The sequence below is a fragment of the Danio aesculapii genome, chromosome 11, assembly GCF_903798145.1.
Source record: "Danio aesculapii chromosome 11, fDanAes4.1, whole genome shotgun sequence".
Classification (NCBI taxonomy): domain Eukaryota; kingdom Metazoa; phylum Chordata; class Actinopteri; order Cypriniformes; family Danionidae; genus Danio; species Danio aesculapii.
The window spans coordinates 42,953,858-42,975,501 of NC_079445.1; the positions used below are offsets into that span (position 1 = coordinate 42,953,858).

Consider the following 21,644-nt stretch of genomic DNA (forward strand, 5'->3'; position numbering starts at 1 on the left):
CAAGGATCAAAATACAGCCAATATCCAAAGCAAAGACCAAGGCACAGACAAAATTTAAATAAAGATCCAAGCACAGTCAAAATCTGAATCAAAGATCAAAAGGTAGACAATTTCAAAATCAAAGGACCGCCATAATAAAAGATCAAAGCACAGCCAAAATCTAAATCAAAGATTAAAAGGAAGACAATATTGAATCAAAATAAAGATCAAAGGAGAAAAAAAATCTAAATCAAAGATTAAAAGGAAGACAATATCGAATCAAAATTAAACATCAAAGGAGAAAAAAATCTAAATAAAAGATCAAAGCACAGCAAAAACTCTAAATAACAGATCAAAGCGCAGCAAAAAAATCTAAATCAAAGATCAAAGCGCAGCTAAAAATCGAAATCAAAGATCAAAGCGCAGCAAAAAACTCTAAATAAAAGATCAAAGCGCAGCAAAAAAATCTAAATCAAAGATCAAAGCACAGCTAAAAATCTAAATCAAAGATCAAAGCGCAGCAAAAAAACTAAATCAAAGATCAAAGCGCAGCTAAAAATCTAAATCAAAGATCAAAGCGCAGCTAAAATAGAAACAAAAGATCAAAGCACAGCTAAAAATCTAAATAAAAGATTAAAGCACAGCAAAAAAAATCAAAATAAAAGATTAAAGCACATCAAAAAAATCAAAATAAAAGATCAAAGCACAGCAAAAAATCAAAATAAAAGATTAAAGCACAGCTAAAAATCTAAATCAAAGATCACAGCACAGCCAAAATCAAAAATCAAAGCACAGCCAAAATCCAAATAAAAGATCAAAGGAGGGTCAAAATCAAAAAAAGATTAAATAAAAGCTAAAATAAAAGATCAAAGCTAAGCCAAAACCAAAATAAAAGATCAAAGCACAGCTAAAAATCTAAATCAAAGATCACAGCACAGCAAAAATAGAAACAAAAGATCAAAATCAAAGATCAAAGCACAGCTAAAATCAAATATCAAAAGTCCAATAATACAGATTGTTAGATGATGAACCAACAAACCTGCTCGTGCAAGTCCTGGTCCCTCTGCTTTCACTTTAGAGGCGTCATGAGACGGATCCACTTTAACACGAAACGGACTGACTGGAATTTCCTGAAATGGATCATTTATAATGAAAGACTATGTTAATTGATTAATAACTAAATGATTAATTATAATTTTAATTAATTACAATTATTAATTGATGGTCCAAGTCAACCAACAGGATTTTGCAATACAATGAAAATGTCTAATTATTGACAATTAATGACTATCTTAAATAAATAAATAAATTAAAAATGTTTTAAAATAAAATAAAAAATATAACTAAATATCCCCCTCAATAAATACTAAAGAAAATAAGTATACATTTATAAACAAGATACATAAGACTTTCATTAAATACATTTCACAATATATTAAATAAAATACAGTTATTTAATAAATAAAATACAATTATTTAATAAATAAAATACAGTTATTTAATAAAATACAGTTATTTAATAAATAAAATACAATTAATTAATAAATAAAATTGTTTAATAAATAAAATACAATTAATTAATAAATAAAATACAATTAATTAATAAATAAAATTGTTTAATAAATAAAATACAGTTATTTAATAAATAAAATACAGTTATTTAATAAATAAAATACAATTAATTAATAAATAAAATACAGTTATTTAATAAAATACAGTTATTTAATAAATAAAATACAATTAATTAATAAATAAAATTGTTTAATAAATAAAATACAGTTATTTAATAAATAAAATACAGTTATTTAATAAATAAAATACAGTTATTTAATAAATAAAATACAATTAATTAATAAATAAAATACAGTTATTTAATAAAATACAGTTATTTAATAAATAAAATACAATTAATTAATAAATAAAATACAGTTATTTAATAAAATACAGTTATTTAATAAATAAAATACAATTAATTAATAAATAAAATTGTTTAATAAATAAAATACAATTATTTAATAAATAAAATACAATTAATTAATAAATAAAATTGTTTAATAAATAAAATACAGTTATTTAATAAATAAAATACAATTATTTAATAAATAAAAACAATTATATAAATAAATTATTTATTTAATAAACTGATAAGACAATTTTCCAACCCGATTTGAACTACAATTACAATGAATAGCTGGAAATTCATAATTTAATAATAACAACAACAACAACAGTAACAACAACAACAACAATAATAATAGTAATACTAATAATAATAATAATAATAGTAACAACAATAATAATAATAATAACAAACAGTAACAACAACTACAAAAATAAAACAATAAACGGTAACAACATTCATTCATTCATTCTCTTTTCAGCTTAGTCCCTTTATTAATCAGGGGTCACCACAGCAGAATGAACTGCCAACTTCCAGCCACAACCCAGCACTGAGAAACACCCATACACTCTCACATTCACACTCATACACCACAGCCAATTTAGCTTATATACCTCTGACAAACACAGAGGAGAACATGCAAACTCCACACAGAAATGCCAACTGACCCAGCCAGGACTCTAACCAGTGACCTTCTCGCTGTGAGGTGATCGTGCTACTCACTGCACCACCATACCGCCACTGCACATATTTAAAAAATTTTGTCTTCATTCCTAGTTAGTTAATATAAATACACTTTAAATTAAAAGTGAAATCAACTTTGATCGTGTGTTTCAGTTTCTGGACTTCTGGAAAAAGGCACACAGCACAATATAGCAGATTACAATCATAAAAGCAGTCAGTGTTTATAATCTAATACAGTTTCAAACTGTCCAAAATCCAGCCAAGTCATGTTAAATCTACATAATGCTACACGTCATTGGATTTTCCTGCTTTTGCATGAACAGACATCTGAAAAAGGGGACTTATTATGCAAAAATCACTTTTAATAAGGGGTGTAAACACAGTTGTGTGGCATCAGTGTGTGAACAGTAACATTAACAACAATAAAACTGTAATAACTTTATTATTATTATTATTATTTTGACAATTTATGACAGTTAATTGACTGACCTGAACCAAAATTAAAATAAAAACCCCATATTAAATAAATGGACTGACCTGATCAGTGAACAGGACTTTAATAACAAGTCGTCCGGCTCCAGGAGGAATGTATTTAACAGTGATGGTGTCGTTGGCATTGGGAATGATGTCAAAATCCACATCCTCTTCCTGTCCGCTGATAACATTGGCTTCACACTTGATTCCAACACTCACATCCCCTGAAAAAAACCAATCATGCGTGAGACTGATGCATGAAATAAACGCTGATTTGTGTGCGCGCAGAGTGTGTGTTACCTTCTCCAGCTTCAGTGCAGTCTACAGTGAAGTGTGTGGGTTCATGAGCCTTCAGTCCTGTTCTCTCCACTCCAGGACCAAACACCTTTACTTTATGAGGATGACTTCCTTTGCCCACATTCACCTACAGGAATAAAGCCTCGCCAATGTTAATTAGAGTATATGTAATGCACATAGAGATTGAAGAAACAGAGCTAAGACACATGATTACACATTCAAGTTTGGTGCATTTTTAGAGTGCATGTTAAGGATTTGGTTAGTATATTTAAGGAGAGACAACGCAGGAGAAATTGTGATTGTGTGCTTTTTTGGCTTTTCATAAGGTGTGTGTGTGCGTGCGTGCGTGTGTGTGTGTTTTTACATTTTATTCTATAAAATATTTCAAATAAATTTGTGAAAATGCATTTATATTCTAGGTGTTTGCAGTATTTTGGAGTAAAAAGTAGAAGTTTCTGAAAAATCTTCTTTGTAAAAACTCTGATAAGTAAAAATAAAGGAACAAACAAATAAATAAAATAAAACAAATAATAAATAAATTATTTTTTAACCTGACTTTAATTTTGCATGCATTTCTCGCACATCAACTTGCGCATATTTAATTTATCAATTCATAACTTCCAAATATAAACATAACGTTTTAGAAAATGTTTTTTAGAAAAAGAAAATGTTATGCAATGCCTAATGCAATCAACTACCTGCTTAAATATAAATAAACAAACAAGCAAATAAATAGAAATGAAATATTAATAAAAAAATTGCTCAATTACAAATAAACAAAAAAGCACATAAATATATAAACAAAAATGCTTAAATATAAACAAACAAGCAAATAAATATAAATAAAATGTAAATAAAAACTGCTTAAAAGTAAGTAAATAGATAAAGAATTATAAATGAAATTTAAATAAACTGCATTAATGTTAATAAACAAATAAATATACATAAAAAAACTACCTTAATTTAAATAAATACAATTTAAATAAAAACTGCTTAAATTTAAATAATTATAAATGAAGTAAAAAGAAAAACTGCTTAAATCTAAATAAAAACAAACAAATAAATATAAATAAAACAAATAAAAACAGCTTAAATATAAATAAATATAAATAAAACAAATAAAAACAGCTTAAATATAAATAAATATAAATATAACAAATAAAAACGGCGTAAATATAAATAAATATAAATAAAACAAATAAAAACGGCGTAAATATAAATAAATATAAATAAAACAAATAAAAACGGCGTAAATATAAATAAATATAAATAAAACAAATAAAAACGGCGTAAATATAAATAAATATAAATAAAACAAATAAAAACGGCGTAAATATAAATAAATATAAATAAAACAAATAAAAACAGCTTAAATATAAATAAATATAAATATAACAAATAAAAACGGCGTAAATAAATAAATAAAACAAATAAAAACGGCGTAAATATAAATAAATATAAATATAACAAATAAAAACAGCTTAAATATAAATAAATATAAATAAAACAAATAAAAACGGCTTAAATATAAATAAATATAAATAAAACAAATAAAAACGGCGTAAATATAAATAAATATAAATAAAACAAATAAAAACGGCGTAAATATAAATAAATATAAATATAACAAATAAAAACAGCTTAAATATAAATAAATATAAATAAAACAAATAAAAACGGCTTAAATATAAATAAATATAAATAAAACAAATAAAAACGGCGTAAATATAAATAAATATAAATAAAACAAATAAAAACGGCGTAAATATAAATAAATATAAATATAACAAATAAAAACAGCTTAAATATAAATAAATATAAATATAACAAATAAAAACGGCGTAAATAAATAAATAAAACAAATAAAAACGGCGTAAATATAAATAAATATAAATATAACAAATAAAAACAGCTTAAATATAAATAAATATAAATATAACAAATAAAAACAGCTTAAATATAAATAAATATAAATAAAACAAATAAAAACGGCTTAAATATAAATAAATATAAATAAAACAAATAAAAACAGCTTAAATATAAATATAACAAATAAAAACAGCTTAAATATAAATAAATATAAATATAACAAATAAAAACGCCGTAAATATAAATAAATATAAATAAAACAAATAAAAACGGCGTAAATATAAATAAATATAAATATAACAAATAAAAACAGCTTAAATATAAATAAATATAAATATAAATATAACAAATAAAAACAGCTTAAATATAAATAAATATAAATATAACAAATAAAAACGGCGTAAATAAATAAATAAAACAAATAAAAACGGCGTAAATATAAATAAATATAATATAACAAATAAAAACAGCTTAAATATAAATAATATAAATAAAACAAATAAAAACGGCTTAAATATAAATAAATATAAATATAACAAATAAAAACAGCTTAAATATAAATAAATATAAATAAAACAAATAAAAACGGCGTAAATATAAATAAATATAAATAAAACAAATAAAAACGGCTTAAATATAAATAAATATAAATAAAACAAATAAAAACGGCGTAAATATAAATAAATATAAATAAAACAAATAAAAACGGCGTAAATATAAATAAATATAAATAAAACAAATAAAAACAGCTTAAATATAAATAAATATAAATATAACAAATAAAAACGGCGTAAATAAATAAATAAAACAAATAAAAACGGCGTAAATATAAATAAATATAAATATAACAAATAAAAACAGCTTAAATATAAATAAATATAAATAAAACAAATAAAAACGGCGTAAATATAAATAAATATAAATAAAACAAATAAAAACAGCTTAAATATAAATAAATATAAATATAACAAATAAAAACAGCTTAAATATAAATAAATATAAATATAACAAATAAAAACGCCGTAAATATAAATAAATATAAATAAAACAAATAAAAACGGCGTAAATATAAATAAATATAAATATAACAAATAAAAACAGCTTAAATATAAATAAATATAAATATAAATATAACAAATAAAAACAGCTTAAATATAAATAAATATAAATATAACAAATAAAAACGGCGTAAATAAATAAATAAAACAAATAAAAACGGCGTAAATATAAATAAATATAAATATAACAAATAAAAACAGCTTAAATATAAATAAATATAAATAAAACAAATAAAAACGGCTTAAATATAAATAAATATAAATATAACAAATAAAAACAGCTTAAATATAAATAAATATAAATAAAACAAATAAAAACGGCGTAAATATAAATAAATATAAATAAAACAAATAAAAACGGCGTAAATATAAATAAATATAAATAAAACAAATAAAAACAGCTTAAATATAAATAAATATAAATAAAACAAATAAAAACAGCTTAAATATAAATAAATATAAATAAAACAAATAAAAACGGCGTAAATATAAATAAAACAAATAAAAACGGCGTAAATATAAATAAATATAAATAAAACAAATAAAAACGGCGTAAATATAAATAAAACAAATAAAAACGGCGTAAATATAAATAAATATAAATAAAACAAATAAAAACGGCGTAAATATAAATAAAACAAATAAAAACAGCTTAAATATAAATAAATATAAATAAAACAAATAAAAACAGCTTATATATAAATAAATATAAATAAAACAAATAAAAACGGCTTAAATATAAATAAATATAAATATAACAAATAAAAATGGCTTAAATATAAATAAATATAAATATAACAAATAAAAATGGCTTAAATATAAATAAAAACTGCATAAAAATCTAAACAAATAAATGTATATAAATAAAAATATAAAAAACACTTATTTCTGTATATATTTTTGTGTAGATATATATATACATATATATATATATATATATATATTTTTTTTTTTTTTTGTGTGTGTGTGTGCGTGTGTGTCTCTCTCTCTGTCTCTCTCTTTATATATATGTACATACTGTCTTCTTTATTTTTTTTTACCATTCACCTGCAGTGTCCCACCTTAAAGTTTCTGGAAAGACTCAAAAATGAAACTCACATAAATCACACAACAAACAACATAAAAACGTGCAGTATTAGTATTTATTGAGCGTGACATTTTAAAACAGGAATTCAGTCATTAATCAAACACTTAAGTGCACATTCAGCTCACATAAACAAACATGTCGGAGCTTCATGTGAGCACTGCGTTTCTCCAGAGTCTGTGTTTGCCTCAGCATTCATGTAAAAACAAGATACGCTCTTTGAAAAGCAAGAGGAGAGTTTGTTCAGTCAAACGCTCTGTCAGGAGCACAAAAGTCAGATTACAGAGTGATTTATGAATAAATGCTCACTCTGAACTTTATAACACTGCCTTTGACTTGATTTATAAAGCAGTAATCCTTCAGTTCATGTGCGCACATAACACTTATGATTCATTCAGTCAAACTTGTTTCTTCATTCCTGCTTAGTTAATATAAATACACTTTAAATTAAAAGTTAAATCAAATTGAACCGAGTGTTTCAGTTTCTGGACTTCTGGAAAAAGGCACACACCACAGTAGCAGTTTACAATCATAAAAGCAGTCAGTGTTTATAATCTAACACAGTTTCATTTCATTTCAAGTCATTTTAAATCTACAAACACAGTGCTACAAACATACTCAAATGTCAATGGACTTCTGGGCTTTTGTATTAACAGAAATACACCTTATAGGGGGCCTATTATGCAAAAATCACTTTTATAAGAGGTTTAAACACAGGTGTGTGGCTACAGTCTGTGAATATAACCAGCTTATAATGGTAAAAATTAATTATATATTATTTTTTATAATTGCATTTGATGAAAACAGTCCACAGAAACACTCTGATAGACATTCTCTCTTTGTATGTGTCATCAGAGAGGGAAAGCCCCGCCCACTAGTGACCACCAGTCCGTCATTAGCATTAGAGTTTTTGAATCTGCACTATGCTGACTCATAGGCATTTGTAGCTCCGCCCTCATTTGTAAAAGAGCACAATCTTATTTGAATTTAAAGCGACAGTCACCAAAACAGCACAATTAGGATCAAAGCCTAAAAGGGTCAGTTTCAGTGAGTTAGAAAACATTATCTGTGTGGTATTTTGAACTGAAACACACACACACTACGCATATCAGAGACTTATTTTACATCACATGCGTCAAAGCCAGTTCCTGAAGGGCCGCAGCTCCGCACAGTTTAGTTCCAACCCTAATTAAACACACATGATCAAACTAATTGAGTGCCTTAGACTTGACTTTGTTTTCATAGTAGCTAGTGGATTATTTTTCATAGTCACGTTTTGGTATTTATATAGTTTAGTGAAGGTAAGCAGTGGCCCGGAAGACTCACCTGTTTTTTATTCCTTTTACGGGAGTTGTAGGTAAGATCTGTCCATTTAAAAAACAGTATAGTCAGAGACCTGTTTGCTTGGCTGCCCTACCTGTCTATTTGATTTCTGTTTTGTTAATGTTTTGCTTATTATTTCTGTGAATTAAAGAGTATTGACGCAACGTCAATTTATTAATTCAGTCGTCTGTGTCTTTCATATGTTCGGCTCAAACCTTGGTTATTGTTGTTCGAGCCAGTGTTGAGTTTTGGGCCGTAACCGATACCTACAGATAGGTGTGTTGAAGCAAGGCTGGAACTAAACTCTGCAGGGCTCCGGCCCTCCAGGAATTGAATTTGACACCCCTGTTTTACATCATGCTAAAAGGGGCATAATAGGTCTCCTTTAATGTAAGAAAACACAACAAGGCTTGATTTAATACTAATAAATTATGTAACATTTAGAAAACTAATATGCATCTAAATAACTGATTATAATGCCGATTATGTAGCAAAAACTTTTCATACAGTGCTGATCCTGTTAAGATTAAGAAACATGCAACGCAAAACGAACACTACTAAGCAATACTTGTAAAAGCAGAACATATTTGACTATCATTTTTGGCTTATTTTTAAATCCAAAATCCAGATCAACCAAGTGATGCAGAAAAATGGAAATAAACTGCTGAAATGATTACAAAACATTTCGCACGGTTTAGCTTTTTAACAATAAAAATGGTTTTTATGCACATTGAAATGCAAATTTTGCAGAATAAAAAGCTGTGCATGTATATTTATGTATATTCCTGCAGTGTAATTTTTATTCTTTCAAATATTCCCCAAGTGCTGTTTAACAGAGATTTTTAATCACATTTTTACACAGAATTCTTACTAATTACTAATTTGTTTCATCTTTGCCATGATGACAGCACAACATTTGCCTAGATATTTATCAAGATACTAGTATTCAGCTTAAAGTGACAATTAAAGGTTTAACTAGGTTAATTAGGCAAGTTAAGGTAATTAGATACGTTACTGGATAACAGTGGTTTGTTCTGTTTCAGAAAATAATAATAATAATAATAATAAATTCTCAAGGGATTCTCATTTAAAGGGCCCATAGTTTGCCTCTCTTTTTCTGATGTAATATTAATATTATGGTTCTTCTGAGTGTGCCAGTTCAGGTTCAGTTTAAAACACAATTCAGATTGTTTTATTATAATGTGTTAAAAAGTGTCATGTTGGGGGCGTGTCCACAGCTCGCTGATTTAGGGGTGTGTTGCTTCACATGTAAATTAGTTTTGGCTTCCCACCAACGTAACAAGGGGGCGGGGCCATGAGCTCACCCGCTCTGCGTTTCCAACAGAGTCTGACAGGCAGACGGAGAAGGAAAGAGAGGATCACCATTCAGTCATACATGTACGACTCGGACACAGACCAAGCAGAGAGTACAAAATCATTTTGTACAACTGTCTTTGTACAGTTTTACAGTCAACTGTGTGCTAGTTTCAAGTGCCGAGCTTGTACACAGAAACTAATAACCACGCACACTGAATTAACTTTGACTGAGGCACCGGATGCGCCGCTCGAAGCCGCGACATGGCACATCAGACACTCTCTGTGGCGCACCAGAAGCATGAACTGCCCGAATCGTCGCGCCACGCATTTTTGAATTCTAAACATAGGTTTCTGCAGCGGTCCGCGGCGCCCAGCCGTCGACTTGAGTGTACCCTGATAGAAACCGATGTTTAGAATTCTAAAACGCATGCTAGTTAAGATCACAGGGAGCTTCTGGGATCGCGAGAAATGCAAACGGCTGAAGTATAAGGTAGACTCAATGAGAAGTACACATGTTTGCAAACCTACCTAAAGATACAGCCAATAATTCCGATTAGAGCGATAATGTGGAGAATATTGCTCTTGTGTTGAGCCCAATGAGCCTTGCATCTAAAAATAGAGCTAGCGTGTTCCTTTAGTGATATCGCTTTGACACACGCTGAAAATGGCGGACGTGAATCAACAAACTGAGGATATGATGACGTGCCTGTCAATCAATATTGGTGGGCGGGGGGACCGCTCTCCTACGTAAAGTTGCGGTCAGTTTGAAAACAGCTCCAATTGGTCCACCGTTTTTTATGTTCAATTGAAAAAAAAAGCACTGGGTGTATTTATATCCCCCCAATATGACGCTCTATACACCATACATGCACATATGTCTGTCCAAACAGCTTGAAAAGTAGATTTTTTTACCATGGGTGCCCTTTGAAGACATTTTTTTGCATCCAAACTAAAAGAAATGAGACTTTCTCCAGAAGAAAAATATTTTAGGAAATAATGTGATGCATGTCCTTGTCTCAAAAGTCACCTGGGAAATATATTTATAAAAACTAAACTATATTTATATATGGCGCAACACGGTGGCTCAGTGGTTAGCACTTTTGCCTCACAGCAAGAAGGTCGCTGGTTCGAGTCCCGGCTGAGCCAGTTGGCATTTCTGTGTGGAGTTTGCATGTTCTCCGTGGGTTGGCGTGGGTTTCCTCTGGGTGCTCCGATTTCCCCCACAGTCCAAAGACATTATTAGATTATTTTATTTATTATTAATATATAATATTATTTGCTTATATTATTCATAAAGTATTTGGATATGATAATATTAATCAAATTGTGCAAACAGAGCATTTTTTGGGTGAGTGAAACCAGAAACTGTACCTCCTTTTCTGTCATCCAGCCCTGCGCAGCGCTGCTTTACAAACGTATTGGGGAAAACTGTAAGTAAAAAAAATGTCCTCAAACAAATGTTTCCGTTTTTATATGACGTAGTAAGGTTGTTTATGTTTTAAAATAACGTGGTAAAGTTTAAAAATGACATATGAAATGTAGAGCTTTATTAGTGAATAGCTGCTGAGCGCAACAAAATATAGCCTATTTTATAACTTGCTCTTATGTCCTGAAACACTTAACTTAAGATAACCGAATAATATGCAACATCCTTAATTATTCTCTTAAAATAAAGAGGAATTACCTATTAAGTGTCAAATAGCCTAGGGGAAAATGATTATGTTTTAGGTCTCTCCTGAGCATTTGGGCTGAATGTTTTACGGCGTCTATCAAAACGAGGATGTTATAAAATGTATATGTATACAGAGTTATTACTGGAGAAGTTCTGTGGTTTTATATTATGGATGGTGCGCTGGGTCTTCCCTCCGTTAGTGGTGAGACCACTCGATGTACGATGCTAACGGTTGGCGAGTAAACCAATATGAATGAAAATCCACAGGCCTGTGCGTATATAAGTATAATGTAACGCTGCACATTAACGTGTCATTGGTTTGTTTCGGTTGTCTTCGTTTTAATCGTTTCGTGATGATGCGATGGTGTGCTTTAACTGATGTTTGATTCGGGGGACGTTCTGGGGGCTGGGTTTGCGTGATGCGCTGAGAGCTGCTAGCCGGAGAGTGGAAACGAAACATGATTTTGGTCATGAAATCAATGATTTCGGCGATTGATTAGAAATATTTAACACGTAAAAATAAAAATTAAAACACACGCAATTAACGCAGTTGAAGGTTTTTTAATTTCCTGTTGTGGCCAAGGTGTGTTCAACGTGCAAAGAAATATGCATAAGACCAAGGAAGGACTTTTAGAAGGAAAGTTACAGTATAAAACATTTAATGTCGCATCAGCAGGCTATCCAGCGTTTCCTCCAGAGTTTCATCTAATTTCCTGTTTCATTTTTAATCTTTCGACTTTTGTTTTAATGGAATTTGATACCGCATGCCGAATGGAATAAAAAACCTCTGCATTTCGTGACTCGGTGGTCCTTTAAGGTAATCAAAAATCGCTGTTTACATGGTAGACTCTTAACCAGAGTACTGTCGTAATCATATTAAAATCAGAGTATTGGTGTCCATGTAAATGTACTCTGAAAGTGCCAGATGATGTCGCAAGCTGTTGAAGCCAGTGCATTCCTCTGCCTTTAAGAGGAGTCCATGAGCCCTCAAATGTTTCATTTGTTTGACGCGTTTCTCCCTTAAACGCAACTTTTGTATAGCCAAATTTTAGAACATCTAGTTTAAGCAAATTTGATGAACACGATCATGCGTGTTGATTAATCTGACGGGAGTCGCTCACCGGGTGCGCTGGAAAGCGCGCGTTGTGTGTGTGTGTGTGTGTTTCCTAGCAACAAAAACAAACGCCTAAACATCGCCGATGGTGTATCCCTCAAAGTTGTTTAGAATTAAATGTTTAGAGATGGTGTGACCAAAGTCCCTGTAAGAATTGTAAGTCCCTGTAAGTCTTTGGCGTGACACAACGCGTACCTGTGGGTGCCTTTGATGTACCCCTTGATGCTTCTCCTTGTCGTAGCACCAGTGGCACTAAAATTAGGCACCGAAATTCATATGCTGATTCTGTGATTCTGCTTGTGAGAGACTGTACAAACACTCAGCTCACATCATTCAAAAGAAAAGGGCCACACTGTCCCCTGATAATGTCAACAGACTGGACTTTCTTAACTGGCTGAATGTAAAGGAGGAATAATCAAAATTGTTTCTAGTTTATAATTAATGTTCTCAACTCACAGCACTACAACTGTTCAATGAGTTCAATTGTTTGTATTCAATACTTTATTATTATAATTTTCTAATTTCCATATTTGCGATGTCTGTATTTTGGCATTTTTCTGCAGTCCACTCAGAATCCAACATGGAAATCAGTTTTGTTTGTTATTGACATTGATTGTTGTGAAATTCAATTGGCATTAATATGCCTGTGTTTTTATTTCTGTATTAAATATGGCTGTCAAGCCAGCTGTTTGAGGATCTTGATTTGGTTTATTGCAGGTATGTTGTTTACATGAAGAAATCTGTTACAAGTTAAACAGAAATTCTAATAAACAATCATATGTTGAAATTAAATAGTTTTTTGTCTTGCGTTTACATTAATTTTACATTTGCATAGCCAAAACTACAAGTTTCAGTCTTTTAAATGCAATTAATTGCAAAAAAAGTGTGATAAATTAGTAAAAAAATGTTATTGATTGACAGCATTAATATTAATATATTATATTTTCAAAGTGATGTTTAACAGCAAAGACATGATTCACATTATTTCCTTATATATATATATATATATATATATGCGTGTGTGTGTGTGTGTGTGTGTGTGTGTATGTATATGTATATTATTTTTTGACAATTTGTTATTTAAATAATTGTCAAAATTAGATGTGTACCCATTAATTACACTGCATAAATGATACATCTTCCTTATATTAATCTGCTTTTCTGTAGTGCAGATCAAGACATTTTTGGAAGGAAATTTTGAGATCACTTGCAGAACTTGTTTTTATTTCACATAACCGTTATATTTTTCTATTATTTAATTTATTAATTCATTAACTTATTTATCTTCTTGTTAAAGTACTCTTATATTAAATTATCTTTGTGTATGAAATGAGCCGATCCTTTTATTTTATTTCCTAAATCTACCTGAATGTCTGACATTATTTGATGGAAACGCAGTGTCGCTCCATGATGGAGGTGATGATGATGATCAGAGGTTTATATCTGGCAGATTCAGCGTAAAGAGCATCAGTTTGTGTTAAGTAGAGCAGCTCAGAATCAATAACAGGAGCTCTAGTCACCAGTACAGTATGAGGATCTGGAGTCTGCTGTACAGTACCAGCATATCGAGTCTCATCTAAAATAACAAGATCTTGAGTCTCAGCTACAGTCTCTGCAGTCTCCTCTGCAATATTGGTATATATAGCCTGTACAGTATCAGTATATGGAGTCTCCTGTACTGTATCATTATATATGGTCTCCTGTACTGTATCTGTATATTGAGTCTCCTGTAGAGTATTAGTATATATAGTCTCCTGTACTGTATGAGTGTTAGTGTCTGCGCTGGAGGTCTGAGATCCGGCTCTTACCCTGAAGGGGCTGCTGGGAACACTGGCTCCAGCCCAGCTCACTGCCAGAGTGTGTTTGATGGCGGCGTTCGGTGTGTATGAGCAGGAGTAAACCTGGTCACCTCTGCTTTTCACCTTCACCTCCACCGGGACACCAGCAGCATCCTGAAAGCAAGACATTCAGATGCTGCATTAATGAACGTTTGACTCATGCACAGCTCAGTTCTGAATTTTTGAATTAGACATCTTTAATTTTTACTTGTTACATTTTTAAACTAGAATTTTAGAATTTGACAATTAAAATGCTTGAATTTTTACATCTTTGAATTAAAATCTTTGAATTAGAATTTTTAATGTTTAAAAAAAATTTTTTTTTGAATTTTTAATTTTGAGTTTTTAATTTAACATTTAAATTTTAGATTTTTTAAAATTGTTAAATTAAATTTTTTATTTAAATTTAAAATTTAAAATAGAATTAAAAAATTTTTTAATGTTTAAAATAAAAACATATGTTTTTGAATTTAATATCTTTAACATCTTTAATTTTAGATTTTTTTTAATTGATAAATTATATTTTTCATTTGAATTTTAGATTTAAAATTGATTTTCTTAATTTTTTAATGTTTTAAAAAAAAAATTCACTAATATCTTTAACATCTTTAATTTTAGATTTTTTAAAAATTGTTAAATTATAATTTTTATTTGAATTTTTAATTTTTTTTATTTAACGTCTTCAATTTTAGAAATTTTACATTTTAAAATTGATGAATTATTAGTTTTAAATTACAATTTTAGAATTCTTTAGAATTTTTACATTTTTTTATTTAAAATTTGAAGTTATTAATTTTTACATTTTTTAAAGTTTAAAATAAAAATTGAATCTGAATTTTGAATTTAACATCTTTAATTTTAGATTTGTTTCATTGTTACATTATTTTATTTTTTAATTTTAGAATTTGATTAATTTTGAATTTGATATTTTGAATTTTTACATTTTTAATTAAAATCTTTAATTTCAGAAGTTTAAAATTGATAGTTTCATTTTTTACATTTAAATTTGACAGTTTGAATATATTTTGAGGAGATGCTGTTCATCAGACCTGTGCTGTAATCTTCAGTGGTCCGGCTCCTGCATCTGTGGCCTCTACGGTGAACTCAGCAGGTTTGTTTATGATACAGCCGGATTTCTCCAGGCCTGGCCCATAAGCCTTCACCTACAAACAAACAAACAAACAAACAAACAAACAAACAAACAAACAAACAAACAAAGAAACACAGCAGAGAAAAACATTTTAGTTCTTTAATTTGCACTTTTAACTTTTTAAAATTATTATTACCACACAAATTTTCTTTACATTTAATTAACCAAACTGAATAAAAGGAAAATTAGCTTAAAACAAGGTTAATTTGACTTATTGTCTTCATAATTAAATGTATGCAAATCTGCACCCGCAAATGGTTAGTTTGGTCAGTGGATTTTTTTTTAATGGTATTTTTTTCCAGCACTTCATAAATGTGATCACAAATTAAATTATTATTTTATTATATATGTTAATTTTAATTTGTAAAACTAAAATTATGTAGATGCAATTATTTAAGATAAGTGTTTTGATTTAAATTGTTGCAACGCAATCTATTCAGATTTTTATTTTATTTTATATATATTAAAATAAAATTACAGTGTGTGTATATATATATATATATATATATATATATATATATATATATATATATATATATATATATATATATATATATATATATATATATATATATATATATATATATATATATATATATATATATATATATATATATATATATATATATAGATGTAATTGTATTACATTACAATTAAACATTTAAATGAAGTTATACAATAATGCGTTTACAAAAGTCATAATAAAATGGTTCCAATAAAGTCAGGCATTTATATTTTTTAAATGTAATATTAAATCCTTAAGCAAAACTCCAAGCTAAAAACAACCTGATACATTTAAATCAAAATAACCATAAAAGCTGATATGGGTAGATCACGTGATAATGACAAATGGTGGATGCAATATGTAATTCCAGTCTTCTAAATGCAGAATGTCACGTGTATTTACATTCTGCATGTGTTTTGTTGTGTTTTTACCAGGCCGGGGTTGTTGGCTTTGTTATCAGGGACAATGATGGCCATGAAGGGACTGTCCTCGATGTCTTCATCATCACACATGACATGAACAGCGTATTCTCCAGCTTCGGTGGGCCAGTATCTGACATCACACGAGCCGTCGTTCTGATCCTCACACTCAATGCGGGCCTGAGATGGACCCTCAATAGCAAAACCTGAAGGAGGAATCAGATGATTAAACATGCAGTGATATCACAAGTCTTGTGATATGTTTCTCCCTTTTTCATATTTTTCCCAAATGATGTTTAACAGAGCGAGTAATTTTTCACAGTATTTCTTGTGGAGAAAGTCTTATTAGTTTTATTTCAGTAAGAAAAAAAAAAACGGTTTAATTTTTTATAGCCATTTTGAGGTCAATATTATTAGCCCCCTTAAGCAATATTTGTTCTGGATTGTCTACAGAACAAACCACTGTTACACAATGACTTGCCTAATTACTCTAACTTTAACCTAGTTAAGCCTTTAAATGTCACTTTAAGCTGAATACTAGTGTCTTGAAAAATATCTAGTCAAATATTAATTACTGTCATCATAGCAAAGATAAAATAAATCAGTCATTAGAAATGAGTTATTAAACTAATTTGTTGAGAAATTAAGAAAAAAAAACTTCTGTTAAACAGAAATTGGGTGAAAATAATTAATTTAGCAAGTATTTTTGTGTTATTAGACCTGCTAAACATACCTGCCAACACTTCCGTTTCTCCCGGGAGTCTCCCGTATTTCAGGCACATCTCCCGCCCACCTCCCATATTGTTCTGTCTCCCAGAAAACTCCCGGAATTCCAACCACCCGCCTCCCCACTCCCCTGCTTTTTGGTTCAGTCCCCATGCGCACCGAATCCACCGCGCAACCATCTTTATTAGGCTTGTGCCGGTATTCGGTAATGCGATAAATCACGGTAATGAATATGCAAGATATTGTTATCGCGGGCACTTCAAAATACCGTGAAAAATAATAGATCCAAATTTATATTCTTAGAACGCGCCTTAGCTTATTTTCCATCAACCGCTTGAAGAAACAAGTTATGCTGCGCAGAACTGATGCGCACTCTGATGTAAACAATCCCCACATGTAGAAGCATTGTGTGCGCGCCGCCGCTGCCACAGCACTATAATCCTCACACGCAGGGGCGGACTTGCCATCTGGCAGACCGGGCACTTTCCCGGTGGGCCGACGTACTTTTTGGGCCGGGCTGATCATTGTCTTATAATTTGATCGACCCATAAAAGGCTTAGCAGCCTATCGTTTTTTTCTGCCTTATTGATTGACGCTGCTGTGATCTGTGACTCTCTGAAAGTAGATGCTTTTTTTCCCGGACAGACAGACCGGGCTGGCCTATGTGACACTGCAGCCCATTGGCTCTTTTCGGTATTGACATTGGGCTGGCCCAATCACAAACTCCTATTTTGGACTCCGTGTGAGCGTGCGTCGTCTGTGTGTATTTGTCAAAATAGTCGAGAGTCAGAGAGAACAAACGCAAGGGAGGCGCAGAGAAATCGCGGGAAATACACCGGCGTTTCATTTAGCGATTCTGAAAAGTTCTCTGTTCATTCTAGTACACGGCTAAAAACGCAAATCACGTGACCACACACTTTCTGCCCAGAGCTGCAGCCACTAGTTCAGCGGGTGAGCATAAACCCCAGGTGAGAGTGTAGTACATGTCAGACAGTTCATCTGCTGGGTGATCTCATCTCACTATAGTTGTTAAACGTGATATTGAATTCATCTTGTTGTCTCTATCTAACAATTCTTATGTCTTTTGAATCACTTGTTCTCAGTTAACTGTTTTGGCTGAGTGCAAAGATAAGCTAATATATTAATTTATGTAACCACATACACTGATTCTGCACATTGACTGATTGCTTACCTTTATCGTTTAAATTTAATGTACGTTATACTGTTATAATGGCCATTATTGGTTATTAAAACTGATATTCTGCAAAAGAGACAGTGTAAATCAAATATCAAAATGAAACAAATTTGACTTATATTATGTTTTCATTGTTTAGATAGTGAAACAGCAAGCAGGATGAGGTGAAAGAGGTTAAAATGTAACACTGTTCCCTTTGAAGATTTACCCATGCATTAGCAGGCAGTTTTTGTTATGTTTATTATTGAATAAGCTAAATTGGCTGTAGTGTATGAGTGTGTGTGAATGAGTGTGTATGGGTGATTTCCAATATTGGGTTGTGGCTGGAAAGGCATCTGCTGCATAAAACATGCTGGAATAGTTGGCAGTTCATTCCACGATTGCTGATCGAAGACGGTTTCCCTTTGCACATTCACTTTGATATAATTGCTCAAGTTTACTTTTATATTGTGTATTGTTTTATTTATATTTATTTGTATTTAAATGTTTGAAGTACTTTTAGTTAATTAAAAAGTTATTAAAGTTACTAAGTTGACGAAACTGAAGTTTCTCTAGTAAAATTACAATATCGTGATAATACCGTATACCGTGGTAAAAGCTCAATCAATTAATCGCAGCATGAAAATGTGATACCGGCACATGCCTAATCTTCATACCTGCTTCCCAGTTTGCGCGCACCTTCACCCACCCACCCATCAAACACCCCCCCCCCCCTCCCACTTTGCACTACGTGTGCACCATCACCCCCCGGTTTTCACTATGCGCAAACCAAAAGTTTGATTATATACATTTGTGTGGCATTTTTACACTTAAAAGTTTACACATGCAGTTGATAAATAAAAAAAGGAATGAACAATATTTAATATTAAGCAATACTACTGCTTATCTGGTATTCTAGGCAGTATTGATAAGCTGCCAGGGAAAAAAAAACATTAACACACATAATAGGAACTTCGTCTTACGGTTGCTAAATGTTAAACGAACAACGTTGCTACAGCCTTCACACGTCTTGTCTACGTTGTAACAATGCAAAATGCAACATTGTACAAATATCGCTACAACGTAGATGTGTTTGTTGGGATATACACTTCAGCAATTAATCACAACAATAAAAATTTGATACCATCATAAGCCTTTACACAAGATAAGAGCATAATATAAAGTGTTAAAGTTAGCGATGGGTTTAAAGCTCCTCACCGAGTATCCCGACATCAGTCCCGATGGATTCGGCCACAAAGTCTGCAGATTTTCCCACAATGCCTCCCTCCAGACCCGGACCCCAGGCGCGGATCTTCTGCGGTCCTGCTTCAGAGCCCACAAGAACCTCGAAAGGGCTGAACACACGAACACACACACAATATAATGTTCATCATAAACGTGGGATGCTTTTGCCCAAGACATTATTACACTCCTAACTAAATCAAACAGAGTCAGACAAATAAAACAAAAACTGTTTGATTAAAGGTGCAGTGTGTAAGATTGACACCCAGTGGTTAAACTAGGTATTGCACTCCTGGATCAAAACAAATGCAAGCGCAGGTTGCCAGATTGAGGATTAACAGAAGCTAGCCTAACCATTGAACCTAAAGGCTGATGTAAATCGTGTTCTAACTAAAAGCAACGGCATGAGATAGAAGGAATATTTTCATATTAAAATGAGTTTTTGTCCTAAACAACACCTGATATTGATATATTAGAAACGGCTTCTATTTCTCACAGGTGAACAACAGAAAACTGACAATGATCACCTCAGGTACACCTCATGTGCTTTATTCAGTGTTAAATGCTAATAATGTGAGTTTGAATGCCATTTTACATCAGATAGTTCACCTCAGATCTGGAAAATAAAATAAACCACTTTAAATTGAGCTTCAGATCTGTGACTCAGTGCAAACCAACACATAACAGTGATTCAGCATCTACATTTAATAAAGCTGAAGAGGTTTAAGAGTGCACTATTCTGTGTTTCAGAATGGCTGTATTTAAATTTCTGTCGTGTTTCGTCTGGCGCAAACAGCAAAATTGCTCATCACTGCGTATCACGTCACGTAGCCTGTTGTTAGGACACGCGGTTACAATGTAACCTGCTCACCTAATGTTTAATTAATAGCCCCATGTGGGACTCTGAATCTGTGTCTCATTTTGGAGTCTGCTACGGACGCATGCTTTCAGAGCCTTTCTGAATGAATGAAATACACTGTTTTCCAGCAAGGCAACCCGGGGTGCTGAAATATATTTGGCTAAAGTGGCAGAGGGTGGGTTAAATGACCAAAACGAAGACATCGTTCCAGCACGTAACACATAATTTGAAAGCAGAACGAATTCAGCATTGTTTTTCAGATGAACAAGAATGCTCACTCAGCATGTTTCTTAAATATCTGCAAGCATATTATGGCATTTTTATGCTTTAGAAGAGTCAAAAACTTACACACAGCACCTTTAAAGAAAACTTCTAAATGAACATTTCAACAACCTATTTTAGAACCATTACCATTTAAAAGTTAACGAAAAAAAAATTAAGGTTTTTCCATATTTAAACCGCATCAATGCAAATCAATGCACATTTTAATTTACTGCCAATTCATTTGATTAAAAATAAAATTGAAGTGAAAATGACAAAAATACTTTACTGAAATGAAAAAAATAGCCATTTTAAAATATTAAAAGCTGCTATAAGAAGAACTTTTAGGCAACTGAAGTATTTATGACAAATTAATTTGTAATAAATAAATAAATGCTCAAAATGAAAGTATTTTGTATTTCTATTTTTTCTGCAAAGGTTAAAGTTGCTACTAAGTTGTAAGTCAGGCCACAATCCAAATTATATTCATTATACAAAGCAAATACAATTCACAACAGTTTTAAGAATATCAATCTTGGGAATTTTCAGAGAATTGTGTTTAAGTGCTCTGAAAATTATTTATTTTTTAAAGCCACAATTTTAGAAAAATATTATATTGTATTTATATAAAAAATAATAATGCCTGAAAATCTACAAAGTTGTTTAAATCTTAAAATGCCCATTAAAGGTATAAAAATA

The 21,644-nt window shown here is 30.5% G+C and overlaps 1 protein-coding gene across 1 annotated transcript in view; it reads right to left on the reverse strand.

The window, feature by feature from the left end:
• Nucleotides 1-21,644, reverse strand: part of LOC130236987 (filamin-B) — a 231,664-nt gene that overhangs the window by 88,647 nt on the left and 121,373 nt on the right. The window contains exons 10-16 of the mRNA XM_056467758.1: nt 19,802-19,938; nt 16,696-16,889; nt 15,659-15,772; nt 14,580-14,723; nt 3,338-3,461; nt 3,101-3,261; nt 1,019-1,109 (exon numbers count right to left, since the gene is read on the reverse strand). Coding sequence (XP_056323733.1) covers nt 1,019-1,109; nt 3,101-3,261; nt 3,338-3,461; nt 14,580-14,723; nt 15,659-15,772; nt 16,696-16,889; nt 19,802-19,938 — 965 coding nt within the window. The remainder of the gene's footprint in view (nt 1-1,018; nt 1,110-3,100; nt 3,262-3,337; nt 3,462-14,579; nt 14,724-15,658; nt 15,773-16,695; nt 16,890-19,801; nt 19,939-21,644) is intronic.